Here is a 23,751-nt window from a genome sequence, read left to right on the forward strand (position 1 = left end):
TATGAGTGAAATAACACAACTTCTGTGGGAAGCAGAGTAAAAGAAGCAATTATACAGTAGTTTAATAATAGTGCTCTGCTGGCTGGGAAGCTGAAAACTTATGGTTGACAGTAATTAGATTTTTTCATTCTTCCTGTTAAATAGCTATAAAAATTACAATAGAAATTCATCTGGTTCTCTTTTTTTCCATGCTGTTTTTATCACCCAGTTCGTGCCCATTTGGCCTTCAGATTATAATTTTATATGTTTTTAGAGTCTGGTATTTAAGACATGCAGAAACAGCATTTAATGCCGAAAAACGCAGAAAGCCTGAAGAATAAGTGGGTGGTAGTAACATTCTTCTGAGCATTCTTCTTGCAAGATGTTTGGAGGGACAGTGAGGGCCTTCCAAATTGTCTTACCCTGAATCACAGCTAGACTTCTAACCACAGGAGTCATTCCAAATCATTTAAAATTGCAATAAAAATTAGATGTTAGAAATTGAAGTCCTCTTTTTGCCTGCCTGTTACTGTAATGGACTGTGTGTAGTTGAACTGCTTGGGGGGGGAGGCAGCGAGATGCCGGGATACCTCACGCTGCAATGCTGGTTGCTTGCTGCCCTCACTTCCCTGGTGAGATGGGAGCTGATGCAGTGATCTGGTCTGGGGCTTTGCTCCCACCTCAGGCTCTGTGCTGGTAAGGCAGTGTGAGTGATAAGGGGGTATTTGTCGGCTGGCAAAGAGCTCGGCTTGTACTAATTCAAGCAAGAGCCTATGGGGCATCACCTCTTCCCAACCTTTGCTGCTCCTTTGCAGTCCTGCAGTGCTGTGGTGTGTGCCGACAAGCAGGGGCTGTGTAGGCATCTCATCTCCCTGTCGTTTACATCCCAAGTGATGCTTAGTTGTCAGCTGCCCTCCTTTCAAGCACTGTCCTTTTTGTGTGTCTAGACAGCAGCGAGTTTTCTCTTATGCCATTAAAACTCATATTACTTTGGCAGCTGTGGGTTTCCAAACTTGCAGAAACTTGATGAGCCAACAAATGTGTGGCACTTGGGCTGCCTATGATCACAGCTTGAAAGCGTTATATGGAATAAAGGAAAGAGCTCTCAGGTTTGCTCTCATCATTGAAAGCTCAGGTGCTCGGAGGCTAAAAGTATTCTTCCTCTTGTTCTCTTTTATTTCATAATATAAAAGAGCCAGGTATGATAAATGATATCCTGATGTTGTGAAGGGGATTGAGTGTGAGGTGATGTGTTGAAGCTCTGGTGCCTGGTGTGATCACTGACACATGCAATAAACAGGCTCTGCAGCAGCACACCTGACCTCACAGCACAACATACATCTTATCTGCTGTCTTTTCCTCTGCAATGTCAGGAACAACACAGTTCAACTTCACACTTATGTTTTAGTTTTAAAACACACTGGAGATGCCCAGAGCCATTAATAAGGCAGAGGCCACTTCCAGGTATGCTGCTACCCCATTTGCTTCCACTTGTCAACAGAACGCTGTGCAAATGCTGTGCAAATCTGTGGCAGATGCAAGTGCTCCAGATGGTACTGGGAAAAGTTCAAATGAAAGATTTGATTCCAGCCCTTCCTCACTTCAATAAAACTTCGTTCATCTCTCTAGTAGAGCCCTTTTTTCTAGGGGTTTTTACAAATTCATCCCTCCTTCCTCTCTGAGTTGTGCCCTTGATTTCATCCCCATGTCACTGGAAGGCACGCTGCTGGTTGTTGCAGTCTGTCATCCAATGCCCGTGCTTTCCAGCACATCATTCTGGTGCTGGGATCATGGTCTGTAAGAACTGGATAAAATCCATTAATCGGGGTGTCCAGATGTGCCTGTGGTGGGACCAGTTGCCAGGTTTGGGCCAGGTAATGGTGATTCATGGGGTTTCAGCACCCAGCCATACACTGGTGTGGTGCAGTGCAGACCTTCAGCGCATGCTGAGACAAATAAACCCTTGTGCCCTGGGTTCCCACCACCTCAGTGTAACTGCATCATGGGCTGCATCTACCCTGTTGCCACTCTTGGGCTTTGCCTGCTGCCCAGGTATGCAATGTTCTTCTGCAAAGCCAACATAGAAGAGCAGGGAGGCTGAAAGCAGGCACCCTCTGGGGGCGGCCCAACCCATGGGGCACTACCTGGACCTAAATTTGGCTTGGGAGGATGAGGGAATGGAGAGATGACATCTCCCCCATTAGCTCCATCTGGAATGACATGTGTGCTCCTGATTGTGTGCTGTGCTGATGCTCATACAGTGCCCGAGTCACCACCCTGCATTAGCTTATTCCAGCACATTTCCTTGTTACAAAATTAGATCCACTTTGCAAATTGCTGCTGCACTAGTAATGGAATTGAAAGGGGGGGGTGTTGGGGGGGGGTGTTTGTTGTTTGTCTATTTTTTCTCTATTTTTTTCCTTTTTTCACTGGAGTAAATCAGGAATAAGTCAACAGAATCAAGCCCTTAGTGCTTTCAGCAACATGCTCATTTAAATTGGATGCAAGAGGGTGTCTGTGTTTACATTTGGCCTGCCAAGAATCTCTGTTTCAGAAACTGGCTTACATAATATGTCAAAATTGGTTTACTCATTAGCATTGCAAACTGCATGAAACAAGCTGCAGATTGATAAACTTGCAGCAATATTTTGCAGCCAGAGCCGAATGGCACAGGGGGAGGGGAGATTCATTAGGAAATATTCCATTTCCACGCGAAAAACCAAAAACCAGTGGTTTCCAGTTATGTGCCTCAGACTTCATTTATTTTTTGGTGTCTTCCTAAATTTAGATAAAGATTGAGAGAGAAATGTGAAAATCTCCGCTGACAAACAGGAGCCTGTCTTAGTATTCGCTGGGCTGATGGATTATGTGCTACAGCAGCTCCAGGCTGGACCACTCTCCATTCCTTGACTGAGGCTGTAGCCCCTCTGCCAGGCTCCATCCTGCTCACACAGCCACTGCTGCCTCGACTGATGTTTTTGCTATAGCACAGGTGGAATGGAGGCTCTGATATTATTAATTAGCTCCTCCAGATGTTGAGTAGGCACAGATGTTGTAGCATGGTACAGTGGTCTTGTGGTGCTGTTGTCTCCTTTTTCCTTAGCCTGACCAGGGTGAGCATGGGTGCAATGCAGCCTCAGGCAAAGCTGAGGACCATGATGCTGAAAGACCAATAAACTTTCATCCCTGCCATGTGGTGTGTGATTTTATAGGCATCTGTAAATCTGCACACACACATGAAAGCATGAACTTCCAGAGTAATATGGGCAAATAAATATAGAGTAAAGCATCAGTGAGAGGATCCAAACATAAGTGGTGCTTTTGGGCTTCCACTGTGTGGGCTTTAAGGAGCCTGTGGTGGGCTGGGGAAAGAGGCAGCAGAGAGTGGTGGGTAGCCAGAAGAGCAGCCCTGTCTCATGCTGTTCTCATGCAGATCCCTCCTGTGACTACTGCTGTACTTGGGGAGAAGCCTCTTCCCAGGCTGCAGCCATAACCATTACTGGTGTCACTGTATCCCTTTTAGCTGCAACCCTCCTACAGGCAAGGGTTAAATGTCTTCAAACCCTAAGTGATGTGGCAAAGCTGGTGGAAATCTGCTGGGTGTGTACAGCTCTTCAGTGGTAGCTAAAGGAGTTTGGGGCTTAAATCCCAGGGAGCTTTTTAGTTTGCTTTGAAACTCCTAACTTAAGAATGAAAAGTGGAAAGCTCTGATACAGAGAGAGATGTGGCACAACAGCGCTGGTATTGGTAGCATCTGGTTTTATGCTTGGTGATCCTGAGTGCCCCATCCAGTGTTTCAGATGAATTTTTGGAATGATATCTAGTAAAGATGAAGAAAGCACCAGCCTGCAGTGCTGCAGGGTCCGCTGCAGCCTAACAAGTGTTTTGCCTTGTCGGCAAACACCAACACATCCTCCTTCAACAGTGTTAAACTTAATCCACAGCATTCATGGAATGTCATGGGTAAAAAGCAGGCTTTGATCTCCTTATGCTGTGGATTCCATGTTGCAGCATTGTTTGAAGGAGCTGTGTGACAGGACAGGTCATCACTTGCTGCAGCACATCATGCTCTGTTTAAAACTGCATCCTGTATCCTCACATCCCACAGAGGTACTCAAGTGGGCACATATTTTAGAGGGCTGACACAGCAGCTCCCAGCGGCGCCTCTGCAAAACTATTTTAATGGATGTTTCATAAAGTTTTCAGAAGAGTTTTGTGAGTTGAAGTAACAGCAGTTGTTAGCTGTGGGAAGGGAAAATAAAATTATCTCATTGGAAAATGAAAATGAGAGGTGTTTGCATTTCACTTACTGTCACACCTTGCAGCAAGAGGCTGGTCACCATGAGATACAGTGAGTTTCAGTGCCAGCTGGAGAGCTGAATGCAATGAAAAAGGCCAAGAGGGATGAGATGCATCAGCTGGGGAGCTCAGGCAGGATGAGGATCCTTCGCCAATGTGTGGGAGCAACCCAGGCACTCACAGGCTGGAGAACTGCTCTCCCAAGGGTGTGGGAGAGCCAGCATCACCCCTTGTGCTGATTCAGTGGGTGGTAAGTTCTGGGTAGTCCTCAGTCACCTTTGCCCGTTGCTGGCTTTTGGTTCATGTTCCAATTCAGGTCTGTGTTATTCCTACAAAACCTCCTCCACACCTTGTCTGGGCTGTTGTGTCTTTTCTAGAGATAGCAAGGGAGGAGGAGTGAGGTATATGAGCCCTGTCCTTGAGGACAAAGGCATGTCGGCCAATGCTAACCAGGCAAATGAAGAACTGCTGCAGCCTGTGTGGTGTGATGCATGTCTTCAGAGGGCAATTCCAGTGCGGATTGGGTACCCGAGGGCTGTTCCCAGTGCAGTGGGAGGCAAATTCCACCCAGCTCTGCAGACCAGAGGTGCTGAGCTGTTTAATCTTTGCAGCTGGGACTCACGCAGTGTGCACAGGGGCTGGCAAGCGCTTACGCGTACGTTAAAATGCACCAAGCAGCAGAGCAGTGCTTCAGCTTGGAGAACTCTCTCTGCACTGTGATATCTTCTCGTTACAGCATCAGGCTGTATCTGTTGGAAACCAGGGGCCACATCGTTGGCAGTGACATCTGTCAGAGTGGCAGTGCAGTTCCTGCTTGTGGGAAAAGGGCCCTGAAGGTTCAGTGCTCATAAAGGGCTGTTGGAGTCTCCTCTGTGCCTGGTTTGTGCTAGAAGTGCCAGCCCCAAACAGATAAATTCCATTATCAGATGAGTTCAGCCTCCTTGGCTTTGTGCTTAGGGTTTACCCTGTGAATTCCAGCTCTTCTTGCACAGTGTAAATCCCAAGCTGCTGGGGAAAAGTAATTGTTGCCCAATTCTGCTGCATAGAGAACTGTTGTCACCCAGCAGGTGTTTCTGTATAGCAGCATGCAACTTCTGTCTCCAAATAAAAGACAAAGTTCACCTTGTGTCTCATCCATTGTCATGTGTGTTTGAAAATACTTGATGCAGTGTGCAGAAAAGAGGGCAAAACAGTGACAAACCCCAGGCTGATAAATATATAGCACAGAGCATGATTCACAGCCTCAGTTACACCAAGCAGCGCTGGTAAGCGGAGAGCTGGGTGCCTGGTAGAGAGGGATCCATGGATCCATCTTGTGTTCTCAATGTGCTGAAGTCCTGAATGCAGAGTGGAGACAAGGGACCAGCCTGAAAACCCCCTTGTGAGCAGGTCTGTAGTGAAAGGACATGGGGTTTGTGTGCTTGTATAGCTGCTGTGGGGAGCAACTGTGGCATCTCTCCAAAGAGGTGGCATGTGTTTGCCACTGATGTGTCCCATTCACAAGCAGGTGCCTGTATGTCAAAGGCAATGAGCTTACCTCCTGCTACCTGCTCCTTCGCTCCTTCTCCTTCTTCCAACACACATACAGCACAACAAAGGCTTTGTTTGGGTGGATTAATAGCACAGAAATGTCCTCTTTTGGCACAAGGGAACCCATGGGTTTCCCATAGGTTTTCTCTGATACACAAAAAAGGGGCAAAAGCTCAAGTTCCAGGAAGACACTTTGTGAAGGAAGATGCTCTGTGGGTCTGGTCCTGTTTGAGCGCAGGAGGAGCCTAGTGCACATTGAAGTATGGGAGACCTGAGAGGTCTTTCCCCTTTTCTGAATGATCTCGTTGCTCTAGCTTCAGGGCAGCTTTCCAAGTTGTTTAACAGAGAACCCCAAAAGCCCCCAGATCCAGCAATGAAGAAGCACTGCTCCAATGACAGCCTGTGTGAGAGCTTTGGAGGATCTTCAAGATTAGTACAACTTCAGCCCAGAACTGTGAACTGTTTTTTTCCTACAGTGCACATACAACGAGTAAAGCGATGCTTCATTAGCAGTGGGGAGGAAGGGGTTGCATCTCCCAGCCCACTGTGGTGGTACACAGCAAAGCAATCAGCCTCTCACTGAGGGACAAGTATTTGCTTTCTCTACTTGGAGTGTGTGTAGTCATTGTCTAATAATATGAGCATTTTGCCATCCCTCTGCAAATAAGGCTGAGGCTGCTGCCTGATTGGTATATCATCTCACTTTCTCTCGGCATTGATTTTCTTGCTCTCCTTATTTGCTTCATAAAAAGAGAGGCAAGGAGCTCGCTCCCGCTTCTTCCCTCCCTCCCTCCCTCTCTCTCTCTCTCTCCCCCTCCTGTGAGAAGCTTTTGGGAGCCTTTATTTTTAGTATGAGACAAACCTTGCTTTATTCCAGGAGACGCAAGTTGGATTATAAACCCCTTTGTAAATGTGTATGGTGATATTTGCTCCGGTAAGTCATATGCATCTCTATTTATGTGTGTAACTGTACTGTCTGGGGGAGAAGGGGGGTTTTACAGGAATCGTGAAGCCCACTAAATTGGTTTTAGGTTTGGTTTCTTTGTACTCTCATGCTGAGCCCAACTGTTCCATGTTATTTAGATCTACTGGAATATTTTCAGTTTGTATTTTGCTTTGGCAAAGGGGGGTGCCTGCTTTGAAAACTTGTTTTGCACTTCATTTTACAGCAGAAACGTGGAGAGTAAGGATTAAAGGGAGAAGGAATGATGATTTATCCTATTCCTTTTGGCATTTTAGATCAGATGCCTAAAATAATGCAGTAATATTTGATATAAGAAAAAAATCAGTAAGAGCTATTTAATATTGATCAAGCTCAAGTATGAATATCTGACTGCATATTACGTTAGAAAGATCAATCTATAGACTGGCAGGTTGGCAGCAAGCTGCTCCTCACCAAAATGTATTAGTGAAAAAAAGAAAATCTTTAAAGTAATTAAGAAAATAGGTTGCATTTCAGAGTGTAACATCATTAATACAGGTCAATAGACTGTTGCTCTGACTTTGTGCTGCCTGCCTCTGCTTTGAGCAGCTCAGCAGCCTCATTCCTCAGCACTCGGCTAACTTGGAGACCTCCTTTTTACCTGTAAATAACAGCCAGGGGCAGTTATTTCTCTCTTCCTGTCGGAGCTCTGCTGTGCTTTCCAGGCAGAACAAGACAACGATTGTAACAGCATGGCTGAGGAAAACAAGATGTATGGCTGCAATATTTTGATTTTACATAATAAATACTTCAATTTGCAGCATTATATTGGCTAATTTATTGGCACTTCTGTTCTTTCATACTTGAATCATATCCACGGGCGCTGATCGCTGTGGTGTTTCAGAAGTCTTTATAAACTCCAGCTGTAGCACAGGCTGGAGCTGTGGTGAGCTTGAGTATATACCTGCTCAGAAAATTAACATGTTACACCCAGAATAACCTGCCTACTGTCGTGATAGGAGGCTATGCTAATAGATATATGAAGTATATACTTTAATAAGAGATCAGAAGACTGTAACTGGGTTTATTAAACCCACAGAAGAAGGTAAGGATGTCATGTCTGGCACTTCAAGCTAAACTCTTTCAGAGAGAAATTTCAGATTGGCAATAATTGCTTAGTCATTTTAAACTGCTTTTGGGCCAGTTTAATCCTGTTTTTCCAGGGTGGAATAGTTGTCTTCTCACCTGCCTGAAAAGCAGCTAATGGGGATATTCTGTGGGGCTCCTGAGCTCTGCAGAGTGTTGCACAGCCGAGAGCATGATCTTGATTCCTGAAAATGTGATAACCAGGCACTACATTCAGTGGCTTTTGGGGTTTTGCTGTTTCATAAGGGCCATGTCTTTTTATACCAGCTGTGTAGTTTGAATGTATGTGCTCGGCACAGTGTTACAAATCGTGGTATGTGAAATGCGTTCTATACCACAGTGTTAGAGAACAAGGTATGTAACAGTAATTGTCTTTCGCAGTCATTTAGTGACTTGGGTGTGGAGGGCATGGGTGTCTGAGCTGTGCACATCTCACACACTTTCTAAGCATAATCCTGCTTGCCTGAGGATAGCATGAAGCATTCCCAACTTTACTGAGCCTTGCTATCTGGCTCAGATAGCAGCAGGATGATGTTGAAGAGCACATTTTGGTGATCCTAGAGGGGAACGGGCTGGGCAACATGACCTGAGGAGCACGATTCCTGCTTCCCACATGTAACTATGATGAATTACATGGCACAAAACAAAAGGCCTGGGGTTTTGTGCCATGTAAGTCATCATAGCAGGGGTGCCAGACTGCCCTGAAGACTGGGCTGTGGTTTATTAAGGAAGCCAGATGAGCTCATTGTAATAGCTTTGAAGCAGGAAGAGAGGCCAGGGATAGTCAGTGTGACTGCAGGCAGGGGGAGGTCTTACCTCTGTCCAGGAGGGCAGGTTGCCCGCAGCCAAGGGACTGTGAAGCACAAAGTGAATACTATGGTCAAGTCCATCACTACAAGACTTTCCCTTGGCAGAGAAGCTTGTGGCTGAGGAGGAATGATCCCTTCAGTCCTACAGGCCATATCTGTAAGATACAGCTGAGACAAATTCAGGGGAACAGGGGCGCTTCCTCTGCTTCTCATATTGTACATACAAAAGTTGTCAGTGTTCATGGTTTTCCATCTGTTGCCTTTTGCCCATGCTAGCATGTGTGACGATTCTTCATCTCCAGCGATTTGGTGGCAGCAGATCTGGGGGCAGCTTCTCCTGAGTCCTGTACCCCCAACTACCACTCACCCCCTCAGACACTGGAGAAGCCTCCATCACCTCCCCAGAAGTGTGACATCTTCCTTCCAAGATAACCTCAGACTGATGTGCAAACCAGGGCTTGGTGCAGCTCCAGGGACAGATTGACAGCACTGGCAAGCTCCAGGGCTGAAAACAGGATTTTTGTGCCAGTAGGACTGAGGAGTCGAGCAGGTGCATCAGGGTTTGAAAGGAGTCTGAAGCATTTTTTAGGGGTGCCTGGATCCTGCAGAGCTTCTTTTCCTCTAAGACCTGTCTCCTTGGCTGCTCCTCTAGCAGATTAAGCAGTTCCTAGAGAATTTCCTTAAACTATTAAAACATTGATTTCTTAAATGTCTGCCTCCTCCTCAATGCCAGATCCTCCTTTTTTTAGCCAAGTCCTTGTAAGAATTAATGAGTTCTTTCCTCACCTCTGTTAATCCTGCTCACATCAATAGGCACTGTACAGGGGGAGAGGTGTTTGTGTTGATATTGGGTAGCAGCTGCCTGTCACTGCTGGTGATGGCAGGTGGTGTTTTATTCTTCATGTCACTCTTGATTAGAAGTTCCTGTACAATTATATGACCATTTCTTTCAGGGAGTATTTCCCTGTACATAGGATGGCAGATGGCAACTTGACCTAGAGTCTGGTCCTTTCTGATTTTGCTTTTGGGCTCTTTTTCCGTCTGAGTACAAATCGTTTTAAATAGTAGGGTGGTGCACCCTTGTGAGTAGAACACGTTTGTTTGTGGTGGGCTGGGGGCTCAGCACAGCTAATTTGAGAAGAACTGGGGCTCCTGTGTCTCTGCCTGAGCTCTGCCTGTGAGGGTACCACTGTGGGATGCAGGCATGAGGAGAGTGGTGGATTCAGGACACATCCCAGTTCAGCACATCCCTGCTTCTTCAGTCAGAGCTGGCGTGGGCAGCCTGATGGAAGATGAAGAGATGAAGCTGTTGCCTGCCAGCACAGCACATGTGTTTCAATATGTGGGATACACAGAGAACACAGGCAGGCCCAAAGGAAAGATTTAGCTCCTCGTCAGGGCATGTGGTGTCATAGCACTAGCCCTGAAGAAGGTGCCCATCAGTGTGTCTGGTGATAGGCAAGGCTGGGTCCAGGGACAGACATACTCCTGAAGGGTTGGTGGGAGTAGAACTGTGGAGTGCTTGCTCAGTTTTCATTTAATTCAATGTCCAGTGCAGAAGGAGGGCCTGATCCTGCTTGTTCTGAGCTTGTAGATCTCGTTGTTGCCTATTACCCGAAGGACTACTCGGAGGCCTTGAAGCTGCAGTGAAACTCCTCAGTAAGCGAGCTCTGGGCCAGAGACGTGATGATACTGTGAAACTCTTCAGCCTTGCACTCCCATCATGTACAGCCTTTTATTTTGGAGAAGAAAAAGGAAAAGGAAAGAAAGGGAAATGTGAAGCATGTGCTGAGTTCTTCTGCAGAGCCAGGGGAATAGAGAGGTGATCAGCATGGGGTGCCGAATATCCAGTCCTGTGCGTTTCCTTTCCAAAGCACCAGGGCTGTCTGTCCATCCATGCAGAGCCAGGCTGTCTGGGTGTAAGGGCTCTGCTCCACCTGAGTGGCTGTGCCGAGCCTCATCTGTCACTAAACTTTCCTGGCGTTGTGGCAAAGCAAATATGCTGCAGCAGGCTGTAAAGCTGTAAACATATGGGCACTAACAACAGATTAAGTGAGTGATTTAGTCTAAGGGGCTTGATAGATTACCATAAAATGCATCTTAATTAGAAAAGCAATCAAACTTGCACAGAGTCAATGAGGATGAAATGTCCCTGTTGGAAACAGTGAGTGCTTTGTCCCTCATGCCAGCAGATGAGGATGGCGATGGATGCATTTCATGCCCACTTTGTGGGGTTTGCTGTGGTTTCCCCAACCTAGGTATGGGTGGGGGTACCCTCATGCTGAATTGTTTGGATATTGACCTATGAGACCAAGCTTCTCAGAATGAGACCAATGGTGAACTCAGACTCCTGTAACAGCATTAACAAACCAGGAACTGCTGAAGGTGAAAGAACAGAGCATTTGTACATTTTCCTTTAAAACTGTCTGCAATTACCCATTTGAGTCTTTGCCATGTATAGCACATCTAGTCCCAGAAAAAGGATTGGGGCTTCTAAGTGCTACCATAACACAAATAATTAATAAGTCTATCTCCCTCACTGTGTCCTTATCTTCTTAGTGAGCGTGGCCATCACCTGATTGTGAATTTATAGCATGTTCAATTGCTTTTTTCATTCTGCTTGTGTTGTCTTTGCTTCCTTAGTTTTATTGGCACAAGTTTTATTCCACAAGCCTGAATCTACAGATAAAAAAGCCAGATAATCATCTCCAGCAGTGCAGATATAAAGGTTGCAACAGCTAAAACCATATTGATGCATTATTGGTTTTGTGCAAGTGCTTGGAAGGATTTGAAGTACATTGGGAAGTGGCACAGATGTGTAGTAGCTGCTTGCAGTTGAGAGAAAGGAAAGGACGAAGGAAATGGAGACATTCAGGCAAAGCTTTTGCCGAGGTTTTTTTATTATCTTATTTTGTGTTTAGAAGCAGGAACGAGTTGCAGATTTCAGGGAACCTCAATAAAAGGCTGTGAAAAGAAAAAGACATAGGCATGAGGTGTGGAGGAGCACAGTAAGGGAGAGGATGTAGAGAGAACAGGACAACTTAAGCTGCCCAGTTCAAGTGTGTCAACAGTGAGAGAGATCAGGACTATGCTTTTATTTCAGTTTAAGGACACTGTTAGCAGCATGTTGATGCACAGGTGTTGCCTTTCATGGTGAAGTGTGGGGAATGAGAGCTATGCCACCTCTGGGGACATTCACATAAGATGAGAGACAGAAAATGGAGGTTTTACTTTAAAAACTGTTTCTTACTCAAAATGTTCCCTGTGAATTCCCAGGGCTCAGCAAAGCAGAGGTTCATTTATGGCACATCATTTTAATTATTAGAAAAGAAATTATTTTTACCGTGCAGGCTGATAGTTAGCCAGGAGCAAATTCTTCTTCCAGCCATTTGCACAAAGGTAGATGATGAGGTCAGAGCCAGCTCCAGTGGAATTTTCCATCTAAACCTGGTTTGAGATGAGAAAACAGGTCCTAAGTTTGGGTCCCAAATACCCAACAGAGCTCTGGTACAAAGGGCTCAAGCCATACTCCATCATTAAAGGTGCCATGGTGAGTCTGGGTCTGGGACAAGAAGGAGATATCTGTGATGGTCAGATTAATGAAGGACACCCTAGCAGGTCTCAGTGGCCAGGGATGGGAGGCTTTGTAGGCATAGTACCTAGAAACCAGCAGTGCTGTTCCAAAAGCAGAGCCTCGGTTCCCAGTGGTGCTGCCCGTACATGACTGACATAAAAGGGAAAAATTGGGCAGGCATCATCTGAAAGAGCACTTCTGGGTGTGTAAGAAGGGGTTGGAGGCCCCATTGCTGGGAGATTTGAAAGCACTCTGAAAACCCCACAGGAAAAAGCTGTTGCATCAGAATATTAATCCCCAGGGCTTTGTGGTTCTTTCCCAAGTCATTTTAACCCATTTCCTTAAATCTGCTTGAGAAAGGCGACAGAGCTGACTGCAGGCATGTGCGAGTATGGCAAGGCAGTAGATGACACCAAATAGCAACACAGCAGCACAGGGAGCTGAGTGAAAGCTACTAATGGCCTCTGATGAGCACAGATGTGATAATAATGAGGTTAATGCCTTTCATTCACCCATAAACATCTTAGAGAACTATAATCCCTGCTAGTCAACAGGCAATCAGTAGGTCATAAATAATACAGTGTGATTGAAGGACAGGAGCCTTTCCTATACTAATAACATTCAGTTGGCGCTGACCTGGCAAGGGTTTTGTTGCAGTACCCATGCTGTGAGGACCGAGCTGAAGGAGCATTTCCTAGTCAGAGGTGCGCTCCCACCTCTCACTTCTGCCATGTGCATCTGTCATCAGAGCAGGAAAATGCTCCACTGGAGCCCAGGTCTGGCAGGTAGTGCTGGGAAAGGAGCTGAAGCTAATGGAAAAGAGAAAGATGCAACCTAGATAAGGCAGCAGTTACAGCAGCCATCAGATGGTGCTGCCAGGGGCCTCGATCTGCCCAGGGGTACATGGTGGTGATGCTGGGAGAGATGGGGATGGGGATGGGCCATGTCCCAGCCAGATGGTGTGTACATTGAGTACAACACTGCTTTTACAAGCTGGGTCTGCAGTCCCCTGCCATCCAATGCTGTGGTGGTATAGTCCTGGTTGTTGAGCTCCTGAGGCTGTATCCACCATCAGGGGTTTAGCAACACTAAGTTCTGGGGCACCTTCCCTTCACAGAGTGCTTCCCTTGTGTGGATGTCACTCAGCCACAATGTAAATCTCTGCCCTTATTAGAGGGAGTAAATCCTACTTAGTAATAACTTGCATCATGCTCTGTATTCATTTATGTTGTATTATGGGCCATTTTAAACCCAGATGCTTTTAAACCCACCAAGCAAACATGGAAATGAGCAGCCATCCAACCTTTTTATTTTATAATTAAATGTTTACACTTGTTACATGGTAAATCCCATATAATCAGCCTGCAAAGCCTGCACAAAACCTGTGTTTTCAAGAGAGAGCAGGAACAGAATTACATTACATTACATTTATGCATGTTATGAATGTTTGCTGGGTTGCTGGACCATACCTGTTAATAAAGCAAGAATTAGCGTGACCTTTTAGAAAACCTCTTCTTTACCTGACCTTGGTTTTCCTTGTTTTTTTGTGGTCACACGTGATTGATGCCAAAGCAGCTCATGAAACGATATGGGTATGTGGGGGGACAGATAGCATAGGTGATAGGAAGGGGATACAGCCCAGGGGCGGCTGCTCTTGGGCTGGCAGTGATGCTCTGGAGAGTGTCTGAATTTGGATCCTGGTAGAGACCACCAGAGTTGGTTTTTACTAGCAGTCTAGGGCTGGAAAAGTTTTCATGTCCAAAAATCAGTGCATGTCTCCGCTGAAGTGATGCGTGTCACAACATGAGCTATTCAGGTATCGTATGTACAAATCTAAACAAATCTGTCCAACTTGTGCCCCCACATCCTTAAAAGAAGAGGGTACAAATGTGGAGCTGTGGAGACTGCAGAGGAAGAGCTGTAACTTCCAGACTGCTCTACAGCTGGGAGAAAAAAGGGCTGTAAATGCAATGAAAATACCACTATGTGCTATGTCTCAAATGAAGCAATGTCCACCCAGTAAATAATACAGGTACCCCTAAATCTGTCTGCAACAAGTATTGATGCATTTTGTTTCATGGAAGGCTCCATGCCAATCTGTCAATGTCAATGTGCAGTAAGCAATTTATAGAATAAATAAAACAACCCCTATGGAAGAGCTTAACATCTCTGCCCCACTGGTGTAAGTAGCTTTGTCTTCTGACAGCATTTCATTTCAATGAGCCCAAGAAGAAGGTGGGTGAAATACGTCTTTATTTTCTGCCTGTTAACTCTTACATGCATGCTGCCAACCTCAGCATTATGGCTGAGCCATTAAATACTGGACAAAACACATCTCATCAGCTTGCATTACATTTTGAACTTAATAAATAGGAAAGGCATTACCCAGATTCTGTCTGGCCATCTGGAGGAACAATGTTCTGTAGCTCAACGAGTGTCTATCTAATCCTCCCGTATACAGTTGGGTTTTATTCTATTAAAAATATAATGAGAAAAGACTACCATACCATTATGTGGTGGAGCTAAATGGGATTTTAGAATAATCAATGAAAGATGAATAAACAAGATACAGGTTTTCTTTAAAGAAAAAGATAAAATTGTCTCCTTGGGATTAAAGTATTGTAAAACCGAATTATTATAACATGATCTTTACTCATTAAAAATACCCCAGTTTCATTTCCATAAATCTTTCCATTAAGAATAAAATTGAGTTCTGTTTGGTTTGAGGGGGGGGGGGTGTGTGTTTCCTTTTTATAATTTCAAAAATGCAAAGCATTAAATGGAATGCTGTGCTTTAAACAGAGGATGCTGCAAGTTCCTGCCTGCTGTGGGCTCAAGTCTTACCATCCAGCTGGTGGCATCGAGGGCTGCTCTGTGGCGTGCCCTAAAATGCCAAACAGAGGTTTGCTGCTGCAAATGCCCTGATGAAGACCCCAGCCATGTGAGGAGCTTTTGAGATTGGTCTCCTCCATTGGCTGGCTCCAGCATGGTGGCACCTAAAACCCTTTCCCAGCTGCCGCCATGTCCTGGAGGTGCCTGTGGTCTGCAAGTGCCTCCTGGTGTGGGGCAGTCATAGAATCCCAGACTGGTTTGTGTTGCAAGGGACACTGCCAGGGATGGGGCAGCCACAGCTTCCGTAGGCAACCTGTGCCAGCGCCTCACCACTTTTGTACTGAAGATGGAGGCAAAAAATCAATTTGAATGGTAAAACCAAGGCACCACTGGAACTGATGTTTGGGCACATGTGGTTCATCAAGCCCCAAATCCTGAGATGTTTCCTCATTCCTGAGTTTCTCCCTCCATGCAGACCAGGTCTGGGCAAGGCACTGAATTGTCCTTTGCACTGCTGCAGTTTGTTTGAGAGGGGGCACATTAAACCCCAGCAATTAGTGAACAATTGCTTTAGGGTCTATTTCTCAGCAGGAGCAGAATATATTTCAGCATTCTGCCTGTATAGCTGTTGGAGGAAAATGACTCCTGCTAGTCATTGCCTGACCCCCAGTACTGCATCGGCTGCGATGCTATCCACCTCCAATTCATCAACCAGTCAAGTCGATATAATTAGGAATCCCAAAGTCAATAATCTGATAATCTCCAGTGCACAAAGGCTCATATGTAGGAGAAGTGATTCCAGGAAGTCTGCAGCTCAGATCCGTGCAGGAAATATGCCAGATTTTAAAAAAGAAACAGGCAGAGACTTGGAGGAGAAAGTGCTTCCTAATCCTTCACTGATGACATATTTTGGGCTATCAGCTCTGCAGTAAATGCTTTCCCGTACAGTCATTTAGTGCCTTTGAACCTTCCCTTTACAGCCTTAATAATAATGTTCAATTACTGGTTCTGCTCTATAAGTGAATGATCTCAGTTTAACGAGACACTCAGCTGGGTGAGCAATTCTGACTGGGGGGAGATGTCTCCAGGGTGGATGTTCTCCCTCTCACGTGCACTATTGGCCATGGTAGGTGGCAGAAAGTATAAAGCAATATAATGTTTGGCAAATGTTTTGCAGTCTGTCTATTAAGGAGATCCAGAGAAAGGGAAGTCTTACATCCAGAAATGATGCCAAAGAAATATGTCTTTTGTAAAACACTTAGAGTGTGTAAAATGACTAATAAAGAGTAAGTATTTCAAATATTTCAGGTTGCTTTTTGAAAGTGTCAGGATTTCCCCTTGGCTTTTCAGTATTTGGGCAGGAGGGGGGTGACCAGGGGAGACCTCTCTGGGAAAGCATCCATCAGGTTCATTCCCATTTTCCTCCCTCAACCCCAAGGAGAAGTGCTGAAGACCAACCCATGTAGTGAGCTACGTATCCTTTGCACCTCTTTTTGAGCTCCAGGCAAGACAGACATGGTTACTTTTTACTATCTTGCCATACTGAAGGAGTCACTGAAGAGCCCTCAGGCAGAGTAGGGATCTCCTTTTTGCACCAGGATGGATTTAGGATGCATTCCCAGGATGGCTCCATCTCATCTCCCAGCTAGCTGCCAGAGGAGGCTGCACAGGGCAGATGTGTTCCCAGGAAAAGCAAGCGTCTTATATAAAAGTTTCATCAATTTTAAATGACAGTGTTATCTTCCTAACAGGATGTTTTAGTTGTAGCACATTCTACATAAGCCTTTTAACTCACCTTGTCAGAAACCATTCTGCCTTCTTCTGGTGCACACAGCGAGCCTGTCGCTCAGCAGGCATTGAAGGGCATTGTCAGAAAGCCAAACACAGAGAAGCAATGGGAAGTCATCCTACTTTTCCCATCCACAGTGGGGATGGGATGTCCAGGGTCACATACTGAGGCTCTGCCAAGTGTCTAATGCACAGCTGGGATTTCAGCTCCAGCAGGGCACTGCACACCCTGAGCCCCCAGCCATCAGGGATGGCTGGGCTGGGAAATGAGGGTACCAGCCTTGAATGTGGACTCTAGGTAAATCACAGCTCCTGAGTACTGAATTAGAGGATCCATTGCCTTTGTGTTGAAGCCTAGCATCAGAAGAAGGGCTTCCATTTGATCCCGTAAGTCAGCTGATGAACCTTTTCCTTCCCTGTGCTGGTGTGAGAAGCATGTACTCTGCTGGATATATTATCACTACTTTTCCTTAAAGTGCTGAGGAACCAACTGATCTTTAAAACATGCTAATCTGATTTGATAGGGAAGGCTGTTTATTATTGCTCAGTACATAATATAAATCCTGATGGTTAAGTTAGAATATGGGATTTATCTAACTTCCTTACAGGAATATAGCAATAATGCTGGCCAAGGATGGAAGGTCATCACAATGATGTGAAGGTTATCACCATGACGTGTTAATCAGCATGCAGAAAGTCATTGCAAGCTTCAGAGATGTGCTGCCTTGTTAGAGATGTGTCTGAAACCATGTGGAAGAAGGGTGATCATCCAGCCAGGCTGGACTAGACACAAAGGATGAACATTGCTCAGGATCCATGCTAGGGAATACAAATAATGTCCATTCCTCCTCCTGTCTTCAGTCTCTGGTCTCTTCAGGTAACTGCTTCAAGAGCACGCATCGAAAGAGCAGGATGCTTGCTTGGGGTGTTATGCCACACTGAACATAGATTATTGGTCCAGGGTGGGGAATGGCATTTTCCATTCCCCTGCAAAGTTCCATTTGGCTGTGAAGGCACCAACCACCCTGCTGAATCGCAATTGCAAGGCTATACCTGCTGCTGCAGGAGGGATGGGATGCACAGGGTATGGCTGGGCTTTGCAGAAGCAGCCCGGAACAGCACAGATTTATTGCGTCAAGGGCTCCATGTTTCTCCCAGCTGTTGCTCCAAGGAAGGCAGGCACATCACTGGCCATCAGGGCTAAGCCTTGAGCCATGCAATAACCAGAGGTAATTCTGTGCTGGGGAGTTTTATCTAATATGAAGGGGGAAAGGAATATGCATGCACATTGCAGATGGGGCTACCACTGCATATGGATTTATAGGCAGAGAGTAAATCGGAACATAGGGAAATGCTTTCCCTTTCTCCATAAACTTTTCAATTTCAGAGAGGCCAGATTCAATAAAATTATCTTTCAGATGGAGGTTTTATTGAATCTGGCCCATAAAGCTCCCATTATGGGGTTTACAACTGCCATTTACACAAATCCTGCTATAATAAAATACAATGGTGTTTACAGCATTCCTGCAACTGCCACAGAATTACAGTGTGCACAAAACCTGATGAGTAAATCTTGTTTTATTGCACTGGGCGCTCTCTAAAGCAGCAAAACCTGGGGGGAGAAAAAGGCACAATGCAGAGGTAGGAGGAAAAGGTTTCTTGGGTGGGAGGAGAATTATCCCTGCTGCTTGGCCAAGATACTCCAGGGAAATACCATTGATTAACAGCTGTGCTCTCCTTCAATGCAGTACACAAATATGCTTCCAAAAGGTGCTGCATGGCCTCAGCGCTTGTTACTGGCAGCTGGGTGATCCCAGCTGTTAGCAGCATTTGATGCAGCCACGGCAGAGCCAAGTTTGGGTTGGCTGAGGCCTTGGTAAAATTTGGTATAAAAATCTGCAGCTGAGCTCTTTTTTGTTTCCCACCTGCCTTATGGGTGCTGCCTGGGTGCTTGTAGCAGAGTGTGTGCTGAGCAAGGATGGAATCTGGTGGGTAGTGGCTGGAAAGGAAGGAGACTGAAGGGTTTGCTGACTGAAAGCATCTGAAAAGCTTAAGAACTGAATGTGGGGCTAACTGGTGAGTAAAGGCTGGAGCTCAACTGTGAGTGACTGAGATTCATGCCTGAGGCTGCCGTAAAGGTGCTTTCACTAGAGCAGAGTCAAAACTATGAACTCTGGAGATCCTTTCTGAGGAGGAAGAGCCTGGGCTGTGTTTTTGGCCATGGCTCCATGGCCTTGGTGAGTAACCATGGTGGCACGCATGCAACTGAATGTATCTCCTTTAATTAAGTAATGAAAATCAGCATGTCTTTCCTCTGCTTGTTCTCATGATGGCTTCCTTTATGGTAGGTCTGTCCCACACCACGACTTTTCTGTTCCCTCCTTCTGTATCATGGGATTAATCTTTGTGCTTCCCTATGTATCTGGAAAGCACTTGCATCTGCAACTCCATTAATTAGGCCAGAAAACAGGTCAGCACTACTCTCCTGTTCTCCTTAATATACAGTTTTCTGACACTGCCTCACAAATTAAACTGAGATGATTAATACTGGTTTTCAGTGCTGTGCTACATGTAAGAACAGAAACTTGTGTTTACAGAGGAAGTATCCATTTAGCATGAAGGAACACTATTCAGTTTATAGTAGAAACATTTGTTTCATGGCATTTATTTCATAAGTCAGTTCACAGTAAAATTCAGTTTTCCTTTTTTCCCCAGCTAGCTCAGCATGAAGAATTAATTGAAAACTTTTATCAACTTCTCTTGGCACCTAAACACCTTTGCAAATCCATCGTGGGTGATATGCCCCAGTCACATTAGAAGTGAGTAGCAGGGTGGACACTTGTATTCTTCTGCTATTCTCTGTGCTCTACCTTACAAGTTACTTAGTCATTGCGGTGGATCTCCCTGCCTCAGTGCCCAGGAATCATACCTGTGACCTAGCAGTTTCTAGGGAAAAGATGCCCATACAAAGTGCATGGAGGCTGCTGAAACCTTTGGCTTTGCTCCTGCTGTGAAATGAAAGACCTAAGATTAACAGTCTGTTTCTCAGAGCCTGGGCAGCTGATAGGTCTGTTTATTTATTGTATTTCTGTATTGCTTTTACTGAATCGTTCAGCCTTTTATTTTGTGATTACATCTGCTTGCTGTATAATTTTTCAGTGCCCAAGAACATGTTTTCTTTTCCAGATGTGCACACTGTTTCTTCTGAGTTGCTGACTTACTTGTGACTGGTAGCAGGTGTTTACCTGTCATTTCCCATATCTGCCCCACTGTAGATCTCGGAGTAACTCTGTTAAAGCTGATGGAGTTGCTTCAGAGCTACAGTGCTACAGTGAACAAAATCTAACCTGTCCTTCAATTTAAACAACTGCATAAATGAGCTGTGTTCACTTCTGCTCATGGTATTTCAAGGAAGCCTGAGCTGGTGATGTTTAAAGACACTTATGCCTGCTTCCACTTCCACTTTATACATGGACCCTTGATATAAATATAAATGCTGATGTGTCTCTGGCTTGCACACTCGCTCCTTCACCTTATTCTCCTGGAAGATTAAGATTCATCAAAAGCAGCCAAGATCTTCGTTCCTGTCTGCTATTCCTGAGCTTATCCTAAGTCTTGATTTTTATTTTACTTTTTTTTCCCCCCCATTTTGCTGTCAGTTTACTGCACCTCTACAGCCATGTTGATTTATAGTAGTCATTTAGGAAAAAGAAATAAGTATTGTGGGGTTTTTCACCAAGTCATAACAGAAACGGAAGAGGGGCAGCGTGGTTCCCTGTTTTGCTGTGTAATGGGATGGTGGCCACATGAGCTGTCTTGGTCTCCTATTGCTACTCCTGGTTGCTCCTTCTGAATACTTCTGCCGGCATTTTATTCGGGTTAAGACTGATTCATTCTGCTCGGTCAATATTCATCCTTCTCTTGTCCAAGCTTGTCTGTCAGAGGGATGATTTAAATAGCCTGCCTGGGTTGTGAATCCCAAATGGGGTTCAAAACAGGAGGGGAGGGCTGAGATGCCTGGCACAGTCAAATGGTGATGTTTGTGTCTACATTTGGCAGCAGAGTTTCATGTTTTGTGGTTCTTTTTATTTGCTTTTGGGAAGGGTGCAGTAGTGTCATGCAATGCTTTGAGCACACGGAGTGATGGATAGACCTGACCTGAGGGGGCTGGTGCTGCAGCAAGAGCTGCTGCATGGATCTGATTGTGGGGGTTGCTGAAATGAAATAAAACAAAAATGTTGTTTGTTTTTGACAGCTTTTTGCAATCTTTGCATTTGCAACATGCGGTGGGTACTCTGGAGAACTGCGCCTCAGTGTGGACTGTGCAAACAAGTCAGAGAGTGACCTCAACATTGACATAGCCTTTGCCTACCCCTTCAGGTAACCCGGCTTGCTTCGTGGTGGTTTGCTTGCAGGCAGGCATTCAGGGCTGATGTGAAGCCCGTTTTCAGTGGGGTTTCCCATCATTTATAGCAGGTTTTGATAAAACACTGAATCTGGGGCTCCTCACAATGCTGTTTAATGCTCCAGGAGTGCATGAGGGATGGATTTGGCTAGACCTGATGTGGATGGGGCTACAGGAACCTCTGGGGTATGGGAGCTTAGTGAAGGAGAAGAGAGCAGTTGTGAGCATACAGAGCTGTGTAAAGGCCAGGACAGCCCAGGGAATGGAAAAAGGAAAGCAAGGAAAAGGAACAAAACAGCACTGGCCCAAGAGTAAAATGTGGATAATGTATATATTAACTGTACTGTAGCTATTAATTAAGCTGGAAATGTGGGAGGATTTCCAATGATTGGAGGAGCAAAGATCTGGAAGAGCTACTCCATGGGGAAGGGGAAGCAAAACTCAAAGCAAGTTTGACCCATAATGTTGAAATGCTTTTGAAAATTCCACTAATTGCCTCTCTGCATCTCTTGGTGCCTGAATGCTTTAAACCTTGGAACTTAGTGAATTGGGAAAACAGTTTTTCTTGTTTAAGTACGTCTGAAAGCTGTAATGAGTTAAATATACATTAAAATACATATATTTATATTAAAAATGTTCATGCTGTTTAGGATCCTGCTTCAAAAGAATATCCAGAGACTTCTGCTTTTAAAAGATGTCAAGTCCACTCTAGAAAGCTTTCACTTCTGTAAAAGTGGTTTCTTTGAGGAATTGAGATAATTAAGGAAATGCATAATCCAATCTCAAGTCTAGTGCACTATGACTCAAATTATTTTGCTTTCTTGTGAGATCACATCCTGCTTTGCCTATGATTGCTATGCACAGACCAGACGCAATAGGATCCACTTCTTTTAACGTGCTAAAATGCAGCAGTTTCCAAACAGAGAAAACTGAACTTGATGCCTTTATTGTATTTATTACTCCAAAGAGGCACATTTCCTGGTATTACAAATGTTTATTTTTTGTCTTTAACTTGTCTGCATTTTCTTTCATTTCTGCTTAGTATGCATGAGATGGATCCTGAAAATTGAGTTACATGAATTTGTAATTTGATTCACTTCCAAATAGGTCATTTCTCCAGCATTCATTACAGATTACACCCTATGGTAAAGTGCTTTTAGTCTGCATGATTATGAAATAGTACTTTATGTAAAAAGTTAATAAAATAGAGAGGAGTAGCCAGAAAGTATTTCCTGGTGTTCTACAAGGCACGACGACTACTGCTTCTAGAAGGAAGTGACTGGGTCTGCAGTTTCCCACAGTTTTGTTAATTAGAAAACTGGAAATAATTGTTGGGTAATTGTGTTATTCTAGCATGTTGGAAAGATGATTCAAAATAGGGCTTATTTGTAGAAGGGATCCAACTGAGGCTGTAGCCGATCCTTGAACTGTGTGGCTCCCAGCTGTGGCTGAATGTGTTCAGCATGCACAGCATGTAAGACATCTACAGTAGGATGGCTGGCCACATAGTATAGATATAATTTGCAGGTGAGAAGGGAGATGACATTTAACCAGCTGATGTTTATAGAGTTTATTTGCCAAGAGTTTAATCATAGAATCTTAAACTAATTTGGATTGGAAAGGACCTTAAGATCTTCCAGTTCCAACTCCCCTGCCATGTGCAGGGACACCTCACACTACACCATGTCACCCAAGACTCCATCCAACCCGTCCTTGAACACTGCCAGGGATGGAGCATTCACAACTGCCTTGGGAGAAGCATGAAGATACTCAGTTCTTGTGCAGTTTGAAACTTCCATGCAAACTTGAGGCACCTGCAAGTGCTCAAAGATGTGCAGACTATGTGGGGTAGCAGATGTGTGCCTGGAAAATCTGGCCCAGCGCTGCATGTGAAACTTGGTATTATTTTAATGTTTTGTCTAAATATTCTTGTGACTTCCTCATGAACTTGCTCTTTCTGCTTTTCTCCTGTGCTGCTTCAACAGAATGGGGAAGGGATGATCTAAAACCAGAAGTGAGATTAGTTGGGAAAGGTAATATCTCTTAGAGCAGTTGATACCCCTGAAAAAAAGGGGGCACATTATAAATTCAGTGTCCTTCATCAGATGTGATCCTGAAGCTCATTTGCCAGCAAGGGCATGTAGGCTTTGTAGGTAGGATGAATTTCCCACCAGTTGTCTTGCATCCAGGTCTGAATAAATCTGTATTCACGTGGCATTTTCCTTTCAAATGCCTTTAGTGTTCTGATTTTTGGCTGACAGCTAGGGGAGGTGTAGGTGGAAGGATAGATACTGCTGAGCATCTGACACGGCAGTCCTGTTGTGGCTGTCAGTAACGACACTGAAGTAGTCGAGTACCTGAATGCTGCTTTGAACTGTGCCTTCCAGCATGACTGGAAATAAAGAAAGCCATGCTACCAGCTGCTTTCATTCCTGTTGCTGTGAGTCTGAGGTTATGTTTTCTTCTA

General features: G+C 44.9%; 1 protein-coding gene across 1 annotated transcript in view; it reads left to right on the forward strand.

The window, feature by feature from the left end:
* Positions 1-23,751, forward strand: part of SYNPR (synaptoporin) — a 108,552-nt gene that overhangs the window by 57,269 nt on the left and 27,532 nt on the right. The window contains exon 3 of the mRNA XM_061354273.1: positions 21,135-21,259. Within this exon, the coding sequence (XP_061210257.1) occupies positions 21,135-21,259 (125 nt within the window). The remainder of the gene's footprint in view (positions 1-21,134; positions 21,260-23,751) is intronic.

This window comes from Neopsephotus bourkii, unplaced genomic scaffold (genome assembly GCF_033783945.1).
Source record: "Neopsephotus bourkii isolate Nb327-2 ecotype Australia unplaced genomic scaffold, CSIRO-AGI_Nbou_v1 NB_719, whole genome shotgun sequence".
NCBI classification, from domain to species: domain Eukaryota; kingdom Metazoa; phylum Chordata; class Aves; order Psittaciformes; family Psittacidae; genus Neopsephotus; species Neopsephotus bourkii.